Genomic DNA, 15,384 nt, shown 5'->3' with positions numbered 1-15,384 from the left:
ATGTTAATCCCGTTGTCAGCTATTCCATGTAATACTCTATTATGCGAGGTGGGTTATGAGACGACTTTATTATTCGCACATGTGTCATGATCTCGTGTAGTTTATGTTGCTATATGAGCAGGATGGCCCTCGAGATGCAGGTCATTTATTGCACCTTAGTCGTGCTTGGGTTTTGTAGCGTATGACGCTATCCGTCTCCCCAAGGATTGTATTATGCACTTGGCGTGCTTGTGGTCAATGTTCGGGCATTTTGTAAGTATAAGCATTACGGCTTGATGGGTGTTTCCTTGTTGATTGATATGTGTGGATTGGGTGGCATGCCGCCACGGGTATATTATTTGTATCGGGTGGCACGCCGCCACGGGTATATTATTTAGATCGAGTGGTACGCCGCCATGGGTATGTTGTGTGGATCGAGTTGCATGCCGTAAAAGTGTCATATTCGTATTGGGTTGCACGCCGCAACAGTGTCATAGTTGGATCGGGTTGCACGCTGCAATAGTGAGATTCCAATTACGGTTCCTCATACTTATTTGTGTGCTTTGATTCTTATCTTTGAGATGGAATCATAACATCGGCTTAGTTGTTTCATTCGTTATGCGGGCTGGGTAGTTCCTTGCCATAGTTTTCTTTTCATTATAAGTCATATTCGGTTGTAGCTTGTTGGCACATCGACGTGTCATATAAGATTTTAAACGGCGTTTGAGGTGGCTTATTTCCCGAGCAATTTATACTGGGTGAGACACAATTATTAGACCTGAGATCAGTGCTATCGGAGTTTAGTAGGTTATATTAAAGAGAAAATACCGTTATTCAGTTCATAGTGAGGTAATGGTGCTTGTCAGGTAAAGAGGCCCCGTGATTTATTCTTTTGGCAGGTGGTTATGAGTTTCTACACGTCTCTTTCATTGTTGCAGACTTGCAGTATTGTGAGGATTGAAACCATGCTTATATGTGTTATGAGGTATACTACGGACGTCAGGTCAGTGAATTTGCTGGTGTTGGGTTTGGAGGAAATTGCCTTGGGCAAATAAGTTATGCGGTGCGTTGTGTGATGTTAGCATGGGTGCATGATCATGTGTGAGTTCAGCGTGTGGAGATTGATATGGTGTTCGTATGTTAGAATCAGGTCTAGTAGAGAAATTCGGAGGTTGGAATTTGGTTCTAAGGCTTATTGACTAATAAGAGGGAGGATCTTCAGTCTGGCTCGAGCTAATGTGCTCAACTAGGTTGTGGTGGCATGGGTAGGTGCACAAGGTGTTGAACAGTGATTTTTGGGACAACTCCGGAGCAGTTCTTAGCACGTTCGAGGACGAACGTATGTTTAAGTGGGAGAGAATGTAATGACATGACCGGTCGTTTTGCGCTTTAGCACGTCGTTCGGCGTTTTGAAGACTTGAGTAGCTTCACTTCATGATCTATGACTTGTACGCGTAGTCGGCATGGAATTTCGGGAAGTCCAGAGTTGATTCGGATGGAAAATTCTAAATTCGGAAACTTTAAGTGGGAAGAATTGACTAAGGTTTGACTTTTGCGTAAACGACCTCAGAATCGAGATTTGAAGGTTCCAATAGGTTTGTATGATGATTTCGGACTTGGACGTATGTTCGGGTTGAGTATCGGGTGGTCCGGGAATATTTTGGCGCTTATTATGGAAAGTGGGCATTTTGAAAGTTTAAGAATTTCTTAAGTTTGACTTGAAGTGGATTTTGATGTTATCGATGTCCGTTTGAGATTCCGAGCCTTGGAATAGGTTCGTATTGTGATTTATAACTTGTGTGTAAAGTTTGGTGTCATTCCGGAATGTTTAATTATAATTCAGACGCGATCGGCGAAGTTTGAATGTTTGAAAGTTTAAAGAAAGGTTTCGATCGTTGATCCGTAGTTTTGATGTTGTTTGGCATGATTTGAGGCTTCGACTAAGTTCGTATCGTATTTTGGGATGTGTTGGTATATTTGGTTAAGGCCCCGAGTGGCTCGGGTGAGTTTCGGGCGGGGTTCGGATCCATTTGAGCTTTGTTGAAGCTGCTGGAATTTCTGTTGCTGGTGCAATCGCTTCTACGAAGCCTTGGTCGCAGAAGCGACTTCGCAGAAGCGTCTTCGTAGAAGCGAGATGAAGGTTGCAGAAGCGGCTGGGGAAGGGGCTAGGTAGTGGTCTCAGGTGCGAAGCAATTCCCGCACCTACGTGATCGCAGAGGCGGTCTCTGGCAGCGCATAAGCGATGGGAAGCGCAGAAGCACAATGGTGACTCTCACCTGCGTTTGCCCAGAAGCGGACATTCTACCGTAGGTGCGATGGAGAATCTAGGTAGTGCACTTCGCAGAAGCGAGCTTTGTCTCACAAAAGCGAGCTCGCAGGTGCGACAAAGTCTTCTACATGTGCGAAAGTCGCTGGGCAATGGGTGCTTTTAATCTGAGACTTAGCCCATTTCTCTCACATTTTTTATTTGGTTGGGCGATTCTTGGAGCTCTTGGAGGGGAGATTTTTATCATCTATTGTGAGGTAAGTTATTCCCACCCATTGTAAGTTAAATACATGGATTCCATAAGGATCTAAACATGAAAATTAGTAGAAATTGTGGAATTTTGGTAGAAACCCCTAGAAATTGGTATTTTTGGACTTTGACCACGAAATTAGTCATGGAATTTGGAATAAATCATATATTTGAGTTTGTCGCGTCATGGGTAAAGTTTATCTTTGAAACTTTTCGGAATCCGGGCACGTGGGCCAGAGGGTTGACTTTGTTGACTTTTCGAACGGAGTTGGGAGGTGTTCTAAATTAATTAATTATGATGGTGGAGTATATTTTTATTGGTTTTCATGATTGTTTGACTAGCTTTGGATCGACGGACATCGGTTTGAGGTGTTAGAGTGGCGTTGGAGCCGGTTATGAAACTTCGGAGCAAGATAAGTCTCCTATCTAACCTTGTAAGGGAAAATTATCCCCTAGCTGATGTAATTACTATGTGCTACTAGTTGTGGGTGCTATTTACACACGAGGTGACGAGAGTCCGTACGTAGTTAAAGAATGTTTATTTTCGGGTAGACTTAGAACTTTGTCATGTAATATTTGAAGTATTTGAACTTACTCTGCTGGCTTAATTAATTGAAGTTATAATTTAAATTTATTTGTAAATATATATATATGTTAGGCCAAGATATATCACCTTGAGTTGTTGGCAAGTTATTTGAGAAACGGTAAAGGTTATATTCATTTTGTGCTCATGTACTATATTGTAAGCACGTGTCTCGTAATTCAGTAATTTTCCTCCTTTCATGTGGAGCGGGCCAAACACCTCGGCAGTATAATAGATGTATCTATGGTTCGTGCCGCTCGACCCTCGGCTATGTACATATTATTCTGGATCGGGCCGAACGACCTCGGCATAATCGTGCGTTGTATCGCTGGCAGTCCGAATATTTACAAGATTATCCTTCCACTGATGTCTGGCCTTTTATATGGTATTCCTTATCCGTTTGATTTTGGTACTTGATATATTTGAGTCGTTGAGGTAGAATACAAGACTGAGAAATTCATACCCTTTAAAGAAATTCTTGGAGGATTATGCAACTTACAGATTTACTCCATTATGGTTGTGTGCTTCATATCTACTTGTGATTTATTATATTGCTTTATTGGACCTCCAGTAAGTGTCGATGTTGACCCCTCGTCACTACTTCTCCGGGGTTAGTCTAGATACTTACTGGGTACACGTTGATTTACGCACCTATGCTACACTTCTACACTAAATGTCAGGTTCAATTGGTGATTATCTTGGCGCGGTAGGCACAGCGGGTGAGGAGACTTTATGGTGAGTTGCATTCCAGGCTGCATATCGTAGCCCACAGAGTTTCCATCGTACTATTTACTTTATTCTGTCTTATTTACATTCCGGACAGATATTGTATTATTATTGCACTCCTTAGTAAATGCTCATGTACTTGTGACATCGGGTTTTGAGATGTTTTAGATGTTGGATGTGATTATGCTTAGTATTTACACACTTTTATTTTCTATTCTACTTAAAGAGTAAGTTTCCATGATTTTTATACGTTCATTTCCTTATCTAATAAAATTTACGATTTCAAAAAATATAATAATAAAAATGCATAATTAAGTTGTTAGTTCACCGTTGGCTTGTCTAGCGATGACGTTGGGCGCCATCGCGACCTATAGTGGGTTTTGGGTTGTGACAGCTATTTCTTCATGTTTTGAGTTGTCTTCATCGCTCCAGCTTCTGAATGATTTATTTTTATTAAACCCTCTGGAGACTTTTCTTTGAAGATCAGGGCATTCAGCTTGAACATGGCCATACCTTCCATATTCAAAATATTTTTCATTATTTTTGTCTTGTTCATTATACTGTCTGGTTCATCCAGATGACATCCTTCTCTTTTTTGTGTTTCTGTAGCTTCTCACCAATCCATTCATATTTCTTGAAACCATGGCAATTTCTTCTTCAAGAGCTTCTGTGTCGTCATCAATATCGTTCTCAGGTCCTTCAGTTGTAGTTGTGAAGGCAATTGTTTTCTTCTTCTCTTCCTGACGCATTTTCTTGAGATGTGTTTTCTCAAATGCTATGAGATCTCCATGTAGTTCATCATATGACAGTTTGTCTAAATCTTGAGATTCAAGTGCAACTACTTTTGTCTGCCATGTAGTAGGCAAGCTTCTTAGGATTTTTCGAACTTGCTCACCACTTGATTAAGGTTTGCCAAAGGCTTTTAGATCGCCAATGATTTTGCTGAATCATGCAAATATTTTCTCAATGGATTCACTTATTTCATCTGGAATAGTTCATAGTCGTGAACCAACAAATTTATCTGTGTTTCTTTTACTTTGCTAGTTTCTTCATAGGTAACTTTCAGTTTGTCCCACATTTCCTTGGCGATATCACAACTTAAAATTTTCACATATTCTTTTTCACTTATAGCTTTATAAAGCAAGTGTTGTGACTTAGCGTTAACTTGAACAATGCTCATTTTCTCTTTAGAGTAGTCATCTATATCTTCAGGATCAGCGGGTGGTTGTCCTACTGCTGGAAGTGAATAGTTTCCCTTTTTGATAACATATCATACTTTAACATCATAGGACTTTGCATAAATTTCCATGCGCACCTTCCAATGAGAGAAGTGTTGTCCATTGAAATATGGTGGCCTTACTTGCGATGTCCCTTCTTGAAAGAGTGCATTAGTAGTTACTTGAGTTGACATAACCTTTTCTCACTTACTGTTAAGCGAATATGTGAGACCTGCTCTGATACCAATTGAAAGTGCAAGAGGGGGTGAATTATAATTTTTCTTTTCTTTTGCAGGGTAGTTGACTAATTTTCTTTTTAGTCGACTAGGTTCTTGATGCGAGAGATATAAATAAAATACAGAAAAATAAATAGCAGAAAGTAAATGACACCAGTTATTTTATACTGGTTCGGATTTAAAATGAATCATATGTCCAGTCCCCTTGGGTTGCAAGGGTATTCTCTTTCAAGTATTTAAAATCTCTTGATACAGGTATGTTGGTGTTGTTATACACCATCAGCTTCATCACGATAATAGTTCTTTTCTTGCTTCTCGAGACAATGTCTCACCGGTGATTTTTTTCTCTTTGTTCTCTCCCTAGTTACACAGTAAATCTAGAATAGACTACAATGCTAGTTTGGAGTAGAACAAAAAGATTGATAGTGGTTCGATCAAAGTATGTCCTTCCTTTGCATCTTTTGTTATATATGATTTGAACGTCAATCTTCTAGACGTCATAGATCCATAGATGGTGGGCAACCCAAGGTAATTGATCCTCAGAATCAATAAAGATTGATTTATTCCAAGAATAAGATAGAACTTCCTTTACTGGTTCGGTGCTTCCACGATTTACTTTCCTCCGTAAGTCGTTGCTTCCGTGATGTATGTGATTGAATATTCTCCTTAAATCTTCCATACAAATTGATTTATGAACCTTCCGTAAATAGTTGGAGTCAAATATTTGTTTTCCATGAAGCTCGCAATCACAGCATGATTGACACCTTGATTCTTGCTTCTAGATCTTCACTAGAATCCTGACTTCTTCATTATTGGTACTCTTCCTTTTCTTCTAACTTCCTTCTTTGGAATTATTTTTCTACAAATAGAAGTAAGTTATTTTCCATTATTAAAACATATATCTAACACTATTATTACTGATGTGATGTATATCTTTAATTTTAATAACATATAATTTGACTAAGATCGAAATTATTTTAGTTACCACGCAACAGTCCCTCCCCAAATCTTTATTATAATTCAAATATTACCAAGTTTTGTGAATTAAATAAAAATGAAATTTTGCCATAAAGTAATCCACGTAAGAAGATTATATAATCAAAATGGCTTAACATTATAAGAGTAAAATTACAAAACATTCAGAATCCACTAAACTAGAAAATTGCAAAAATTAAAAGAGAAGTTGAAGATGATGTTTAAAGGGATTAAATTAGAAGAAACATTCAAATTTGGATAATTAAAACAAAGAACATATAATTGTGAGGCTAAATGAGGGAGGGCATGGCAGGGCTAAACGGGGCAGGGCAGGGTTTGATCTAACTGGTGTAGTGAGTTAAACGGGGCATGGCATGGCAAAATCTAATTAGGGGAAGAGTAAACCCGCATCGCCTCGCCTCGCCTCACCCCGCCCCATTGCCATCCCTATATGTAGTCTTTATGGGTTTAATAAACTTATGAATTTGGTCAACAACACTATTGAAGTTAGTGGCGAGAAGGATGAAATTTGTATGGTATTAACTCCCAGTAGCTCAAAGGGATCTTTTCTATGCTCCAGAAGCTGATGATTTAAAGGAATCTAAGAAACATATATTTAAATCAGAATTTTGTATTTGACTGTATAATATTTTTACATAATAATAGGTTTCTGCAAATTGATGCTTTCTGTATCCATGTACTTAATGTGTTGAACAATTATTTTTATGTATTTCGATTTTATTTTTCGAAATAAAAAAAAGGAGTAATAAGAGATATGTAGAGTGAGTAATTGAGTGAAGAAGACAATGAGAAAAGAGGAAGAAAATAAATGAAGGGGAAAAAGTTGAGGTTGTGAAGAAGACATAGGGAATTTAAGTTAATGGGTGCTTCAGATAGGGCGGGTTAATAAACTGGATCGGATGACATTTAATTAAATGTGGGGTGGGTTATTTTAAGTGAATGAGGCTTGCCACATGACTTTTTAAAGTTAGGAATGAAGTTTCAACGGGAGAGAGGTAAAAATAGCTTTGAAGTATAATGGCAGGAATATATTTGTTAAAAAGGTAAAATTTAGAATAAATATTGAGATGGCTTAATTATGTAAAGTGGCTAGATACTTGTAAAGTGGTTAGTGGTTAGTTAGTTAATTTGTAAAGAGACTATTTTAGCTATTCATTTAGTTAGGCAAGTTTTTATAATAGTCAATATAGATATCAATAGAGTTGGTTGGTTCATTCCAGATATTTTCTCTCTTCGTCATGTACTCCCTCTATCTCTCTAACCTCCACTGTTGCTCATCCCAAGCTTGAGTGAGGTCAGGACGTGTGTAATCAACATGGTATCAGAGCCCGACAACTCCATTATGATCATCTCCCAATCAACTACTTCTCTCTTATGTTCGTTATCTCTTTGATTTTTACCCTAATCTGATCGGTTCCTACGGTCAGTCTCATTTTGTCCTAATTCGAGCGCCTAAACAGGGGCTTCTTCTTCTAATAGTGTAATACTCGCACAACTAGTCTCAATTACTCATGGATATGGACGGTTTGAGTGATGTAGCTAGTACAACAGTGAATGTCGGAGTTCAAGGAAATTTCGGAATCGATCCAAGCAATCCTTTGTATTTGCACCCGTCGGATAATCCCGATGCTATGCTTGTGTCAGTTCCTTTCAGTGGAGTTGGTTATCGATCATGGAGGCACAGTGTATTACGAGGATTATCGGTTAAAAATAAACTAGGGTTTATAAATGGTGAATGCAAGAGTCCAGACCCTCACCCTCCCGCATTCTGTCAATGGGAGCGATGTGATGATATGGTGACCTCTTGGATCTTCAATTCTCTCTTGAAGGACATTGCGGATAGTGTTGAATATGCAAATGATGTTGTGGAGTTATGGATTGAGTTAGAAGATCGATATGAGCAAACAAATGGAGCTAGATTGTATCAAATCCAAAAGGAAATAAATGATATATCTCACGGAACCCTTGATATCACTAGCTACTACACTAAATTGAAAAAGCTTTGGGAAGAATTGAGCACTTTGAGTAAAAGGTCCCAACGCAGCTGTAATTGTACTTGTGGTACCAAGGAAAACTTCTACAAAGCTGAACATGATAGGCGGTTAATACAATTCCTCATGGGTTTGAACGAAGCACACACTGTAATTCGAGGAAGCATTCTCATGATGAACCCATTACCAACACTGGCTCAAGCTTTTTCCTTGCTGATACAAGATGAGAAAAAGAGGGAAATCAAACCAAACACTCAACTGTTTATCGAGTCCACATCATTGAATGCCACCATCTCGAGGGCCAACACCTATAGGACCAATTACTCACCCAACAATGGCAACCATAGTGGATATGGAAGGGGAAGGCCCATGTGTGACTACTGCAAAAAGCCAGGGCACACTAAGGACGGGTGTTATAAACTACATGTTTACCCACACAATTCTGGATATTCACGTAATCAAAATCAAAATCTCAATCAAGGCTTCAATCAAAATCAGATTTTAACAAGGGAAAAGGGGTGGTGGCTAATGTTCATCCTGACACATCCTGCAACAAGGTAGAGGAAGCAAATGCCTTGAATGAAGATCAAAACATCAGTTTGTCAAAGGAGCAATATGGACAGATCATGAATCTGCTGCAACACTTTCAAGCTGGGAATAGAGGAGAACATGCAAATGTTGCCACTTCTATCAATGGAGCTGTGAACTTTGTATGTATAGTAGTTTGCACTTCCTCTATTAATTTTGGTAAATTGTCCTGTAAGTGTTTTAAAAACAAGACTGATTCCTGGATACTAGACTCAGGGGCTTCAAATCACATGACCTTTAACAAATCCCTACTTACTAATATTGTGAAATTGCCTTATCCACTCCTAGTTGTCCTCCCAAATGGCTATAAAGTAAAAGTAACGGAATTTGGTAGTATAACACTTGTGCCTGACATCACCTTACATAAAGTAATATCTATACCCTCCTTCAAATACAACCTAATTTCTATTCACAGTTTAGCCAGTTCAAACCCCAAGAGTATAGTAGCTTTCACTGATAATCTTTGCATTCTACAGGCCCCTTCAATGAAGAGGTCTCTGGAGATTGGTAAGGCTTGTGATAATTTGTACTTTCTTTGCCCAAAGTGTTTGAGGAATAGGTACTCAGGTTCTGCAATTAACAATCTAGTTTCTTATCTTGATAATGGGACTCACTGCACACGCAGCTCACCCTGTCATAGTCATTCATCTGTATATAGCTCAATCTCCACAAATAAGTGTGTATCTCTCCCCTTTATAAATAGTTCAAGTTCAAGTAATAAAAATCAGAGTCCTAATCTGAATTCTTATGCATCCACTGATTATGATGTGAATATTGTGTGGTATAATAGGCTAGGGCATGTACCCTTTGTCAAAACAAGAGGGATCTCCTCTATCCCTGTCCCTTTTCCATCCAAACAACCTTTTCTATGTTCCATCTGTCCAATGTCCAGACAATGGAGACTACCATTTCCCTAGAAAGCCGATTTCACCACTGAAATTTTCCAATTACTCCACATAGACATATGGGGAGCTTATCATGTGGTAACACATGATAATTACAAATATTTTCTTATAATGGTAGATGATTATGGTGCACTTGAACCAATCTTCTAACCTGTAAAAAGCAATGCCCTACGGGTTATAAAAACCTTTGTTTCCATGGTTGAAACCCAATTCAACACCAAAATCAAAGCTATTAGATCTGACAATGGTTCAGAATTTACCAGTATAGAAGCAAACTTATTTTTTAAGTCCAAAGGCATTATTCACCAAAGGACCTGCCCTTACACACCATAACAAAATGGTATAGTAGAAAGAAAAAATAAATATCTCCTAGAAACTGCCAGGGCACTCTTGTTTCAATCTAAATTGCCTGTGAAGTACTAGGGTGAGTGCATTCTGTGTGCAACTTACATCATACCATAGTCACCCTAAATCCCCATTTGAATTACTTTACAAAAGAAAACCAACATACTCTCACATGAAAAGCTTTGGATGCTTGTGTTACCCTTCTGTACCAAATGTGCATAGAAACAAATTTGAACCTCGAACATCACCACACATATTCATTGGTTATATTACACCTCATATTTTTGTACGTGAAAGTACGTCAAAAGTCAATTGATGTAAGCTCGGAAATGAGATCATCTTTGAAAATATATGAAGTGATTTAATGTTGTTACACCACGTACTTTAGACGTCACTATCATTATAGGATTATCTAATGTAAGCTCAAAAAGGATGAAATTCTTCTACAAGGATAAAAAAGGTTTACCGAAATTTTAAGTAAGTTAAGATAAATAAGAGACTTGTTAATTATAATTTAAATGGGTTTAAAGTCATGATATGACTATATATGATGTTTGGATATAAAATATAAAGTTTGAGAAAAATCGGATTTAAGTTGCGGAAACATCGAGTTAAGAATTGCCTTGTAATAAGCCATTTTGAGAAATTAAATTCATAAGCTTTATGATATAATTTTGGGACATAGCTCATAGAAAAATGAAGGTCTTGGAATCTAGTTTCCAATGGTATAAATTATTTATTCATACGACATTGGGGTAGAAAAATATGTATTTTGAAAGTAGGGTCGCCAAGTCACGTCGCCGCACTTCGGAGAAACTGACAGATTTACAAGCCAGGTTGCGAGGCAGTTTTCTCCCAATATATTGAGAGTTACAGGGAGATATTTTATATGGAATTAAAGTCCCATGTGTCTATTTTCTAACGATGAAAACCGTTTGTCAATACGATATCGGAGTAGAGAGATACAAGTGTCCGAAGTTGCACTGCTCAAGCAGGCAGCTTACCCACCTGCTTGGAGAATTGAGGTGGTGGGCTTATAAGTGGTCTTATACCCTTATATCTCGTCAAAATACAGAGAATACTTACCAAAACACTCTCAATCTCTCCAAGAACTGGTCCAAGAAATTCCAAGCAAGATCAACATCCCTTTCACGAAATCAAAAAGTGATAACATTAGAATGATCCCTACGACGTAAGTATCATTATACCGCCTCTCTTTTTCTTTGTAGTTTGAGTTTTGAAAGGTACTTCGTGGTTAAAAAAAATACCTACTTTATTTATTTAAGCTTTTAAATATCAAGGAAGGTTGATAAATTCGTTTCCTAATAGTCAGAACTCACGGGACGGTTATCGGAAGTCGTGAGTTCGATTTATTTCACTTTTAGTAGGCTGTTTTGTAGTCCACTCGTATTGGCCTATTGTGCTGATTATTTATGGAGTTTGGAAGGATGAAGGGCGTGGAGAAACGCCACATGTGGTAGGATAGTAGGCTGGTCGCTCGTCGTTGCAAATTCAAACTACTTGATAACTTATTAATTGGGTGTGTTATGGTATATTTGGGATTTTTGTTGTATAGAAGGTCCCGAATTATAGTTGGGTTGTTTTTGAGTTAATGATTGTATTGTGTTTGTATCTCACCTATATCAGGCTTGAGGGAGCAGTAAAATCAGGGAAAATGCTGCACGTTTTATTTTAGAATCGAGTTATCGTTTGAGATATGTGATATACTTGATCCATCTAAGTTGTACATGTATTTCTTTGTTATAGGGTTGGCGCGCTAGTTGTCGTAAGCTTGTTCTTGAGTTGCATTGACGATTTGAGGCATGTTAAGTCTATCCCTTCTTTCCTTTTGATATGATCCATATGATACAAACGAAACAAGCAAACGCGAAACTATCACAAATGACTCTATTCTTAGAGGTACTAGGGGTGCCTATGTTCTTGATTCCCCATCTGCCCTATTATTATATTGTCTATTCATGGGTCTCAGAAAATACGTAAATTGATAAAGTTTATTTCATGATATTAACCGAAGGCATATTGATCTTATGACATTTCGAGAGATCTTATGGACTTACTTCATTATGCATTGCATTCATTTATGCATGTACATTGGCCCATGACCAGATGGCATTATATATGCGTATATTATATGTATATGGGGTATGAGTAAAGGTTACGGCGTTATATACGCACTACCACCTGATCAGCTGGTATACATTGATGAATTCACCCATAGAGACCGAGATGATATGATGGGATGCCCTCAGCGGTTTGATGATGTTATGTACGCATATACCTATGCATGATATGACATTTATACACATATGCATGACATTATAAATGTCTCATGATTCACAGAGCTATTCAGACTTACAGGTTGAGTCTTTTACTCCATGTTTCTTTCATGTCTATTATATACTGCTTTTCATGCCTTACATACTTGGTACTTTATTTGTACTGACGTCCCTTTTTGCATGGGGACGCTGCATTTTATGCCCGCAAGTCCCGATAGATAGGTTGAGAGTCCTCCTAGTAGGCTATCAGCTCAGCGGAAGGTGTGGGTACACTCCACTTACTCCGGAGTTACTTATTTGGTCAGTATGCTTTGGACATGTATTTATTGGTATGGTAGGGCCATGTCCCGGCCTTTATGACGTTTATGTACTCTTAGAGGCTTGTAGATAGATGTCATGTATATGAAAGATTGTATGGCCTTGTTGACCTATGTTCAGTGTACGATGGATCATTTTGGTCTTATAGGCCCGTATGTCATATGTATAAGTTTGTATTACATGTCCGGTCATCCTATATCGAGTATTACCTTTTATTTTATTTTGGTTATCTTATGACGACCCTTCTGGCCCATTTACCCATAATGGTATGATAAGAAAGATATGTTATATTGGTATTCGGTTGAGTAAGACACCGGGAGCACGTCGCGGCCCTGCGGTTTGGGTCGTGACAGATTATCCCTATGGAGTCAAGGGGTACCAGGTCTTAAGTCTTGCCACTAAAAAGATACATGTCTCCAGGGATGTTGTCTTCATTGAAAGTGTGTTTCCTTTTACTCTATCATCTGAAAACACATTTTTTCCTTCTGTTTTTAATCCTGCCCCTTTCATTGATCACACTCCTAAGGATACTAAACATCTCTGTGATAGTGATGATGGCACAAGTGTCATTCATAGTCAACCTTTTGAGCATGATACTCCTTTACCACCTGTGAGATCCTCCAGGTTAACTGAATCTTCCACCTCCTCACCATAATCTAAAACACCATAGTCTTCAAGACAAAGAATATCACCAGTTGGTTATCAACCAGGCCCCACATCCATTGCCTTAAAAAAGTCACAAAGACCTCACAGAACACCACTATATTTACAAGACTATCTACACTCACTTCCAAAATTAAAATCATCATCACTTGTTGCTCACAGTAATTCAACTATACTATTTTCTCTCAATGCTTTATTTTCTAAAAATCATCATGTATCCCCTGATGATCTAAATCCTGAGAGCCAAAGTCTTGTGAGATACATTTGCAGTGAAAATGAGCCCTCATCATATGAGGAGGCAGCTATGAATCTTGCCTGGCAGACAACTATGAACCAAGAGTTTGAAGCATTACATGCCAACCACACCTGGGATTTAGTGCCCTTACCTGTTGGAAAGAAAATTATAGGGTGCAAATGGGTGTATACGATAAAACATAAAGCAGATGGGAGTGTAGAGAGACTCAAAGCTAGGTTGGTTGTGAAGGAACATACTCAACAAGCAGGCATTGACTATATAGAGACATTCTCTCTTGTAGTCAAGATGACAACTGTGAGGTCTCTAATAGTTGTTGTTGTAAAGAAGGGGTGGCATATACCCCAATTGGATGTAAAAAATGCATTCCTACATGGGGACCTGAATGAGGAAGTCTACATGGAGATTCCACATGGCCTGGCTGTAGATAGTTCAGAGTTGGTTTGCAAGCTTAACAAATCCCTTTATGAGCTGAAACAAGCCTTATGTTCAAGGGGTTATGCACATTCTATGTATGATTACTCTTTATTTTACAAGAAAACTGAAAATTCAACTGTCTATATAGCAATGTATGTAGATGACATTGTAGTTACATGAACTTACACAATGAAAATTGAAGACTTGAAGGTGTTTCTGAATAACAGCTTCAAGAAAAAGGATCTGAGAAGGCTACACTACTTCCTGGAATTAGAGGTTCTTTATAAGGATGATGGTGTGATAATATCTCAGAGGAAGTTCACCCTTGACTTGCTCAAAGAGTATTAGTGCATGGACTACAATAGTTTTACTTCACCACTAGACCCAATAGTCAAGCTCAAGGCCAAAGAGGGAGAGACCTTGACAGACCCCACTTACTATAGGAAACTAGTGGGGAAGCTCAATTTCCTCACCAATACAAGACTAGACATAGCCTACAATGTACAAAACCTGAGCCAATTCATGGATGACCCCAGAGAACCTCACTTGAAAGCAGTCTTTCATCTACTTAGATATTTGAAAGGAGATCCAACCGTGGGATATTCATGTCTAGAGATACAAATTATACTATCATGGTCTACTGTGATTCTGACTGGGCAGCATGCCCAGATTCCCTGAAATCTGTAAGTGGCTACCTTGTATTATTGTGCAGTAGTCCTGTTAGCTGGAAATCCAAGAAGCATGACATCATTTCATTGTCTTCTGCAGAAGCAGAGTATAGAGCTCTAAGGAAGGTAGTGGGGGAATTGGTGTGGCTTAGTAGACTGTTTGAAGAACTTACAGTTCCTTTCCCCAAGCCCATTGCAGTGTTCTGTGATAGCTAGTCTGCCATGCACATAGCAAGGAACCCAGTGTTCCATGAAAGAACCAAACATATAGAGGTCGATTGTCACTTTGTGAGAAGTAAGCTACAAGAGGGGCTGATTTCACTGCATCATGTAGGAACTACAGACCAGCTTGCAGATGTTCTAACAAAAGCACTAACAGGAGTCAAACATTCAGCAGTTTTATACAAGTTGGCAGTGTTTTCCACACCACCAACTTGGGGGGGGGGGGGGGTTGAGATGGCTTAATTATGTAAAGTGGCTAGATACTTGTAAAGTGGTTAGTTAATTTGTAAAGAGGTTATTTTAGCTATTCATTTAGTTAGGCAAGTTTGTATATATAGTCAATACAGATATCAATAGAGTTGGTCGGTTCATTCCAGATATTTTCTCTCTCTCTTCGTCATGTACTCTCTCTATCTCTCTGACCTCCATTGTTGCTCGTCTTAAGCTTGAGCGAGGTCAGAACGT

General features: G+C 38.6%; 1 protein-coding gene across 1 annotated transcript; it reads left to right on the top strand.

Moving 5' to 3' along the window:
* The first annotated feature begins 7,763 nt into the window (after positions 1 to 7,763).
* LOC138907517 (uncharacterized) lies at positions 7,764 to 14,209 on the top strand. Its single transcript, XM_070198116.1, has 5 exons — positions 7,764 to 8,653; positions 8,725 to 8,953; positions 9,308 to 9,390; positions 13,117 to 13,320; positions 13,630 to 14,209. The coding sequence occupies exons 1-5, from the start codon at positions 7,764 to 7,766 to the stop codon at positions 14,207 to 14,209; spliced, it is 1,986 nt and encodes a 661-aa protein (XP_070054217.1).
* The last annotated feature ends 1,175 nt before the right edge of the window (positions 14,210 to 15,384 follow it).

This window comes from Nicotiana tomentosiformis, chromosome 3 (assembly GCF_000390325.3).
Source record: "Nicotiana tomentosiformis chromosome 3, ASM39032v3, whole genome shotgun sequence".
Taxonomy (NCBI): Eukaryota; Viridiplantae; Streptophyta; class Magnoliopsida; order Solanales; family Solanaceae; genus Nicotiana; species Nicotiana tomentosiformis.
The sequence above is the reverse complement of the archived record's forward strand: the minus strand, read 5'-3'. Positions and strand labels throughout refer to the sequence as shown.

Bases quoted from the DNA above. Each gene is read 5' to 3' on its own strand.
- LOC138907517 (XM_070198116.1), top strand. From the start codon at position 7,764: ATGGATATGGACGGTTTGAGTGATGTAGCTAGTACAACAGTGAATGTC. The intron at 8,954-9,307 runs GTATGTATAGTA...TGCATTCTACAG, and splicing joins TCAATGGAGCTGTGAACTTT to GCCCCTTCAATGAAGAGGTC. The intron at 13,321-13,629 runs GTTAACTGAATC...ATACATTTGCAG, and splicing joins CCACCTGTGAGATCCTCCAG to TGAAAATGAGCCCTCATCAT.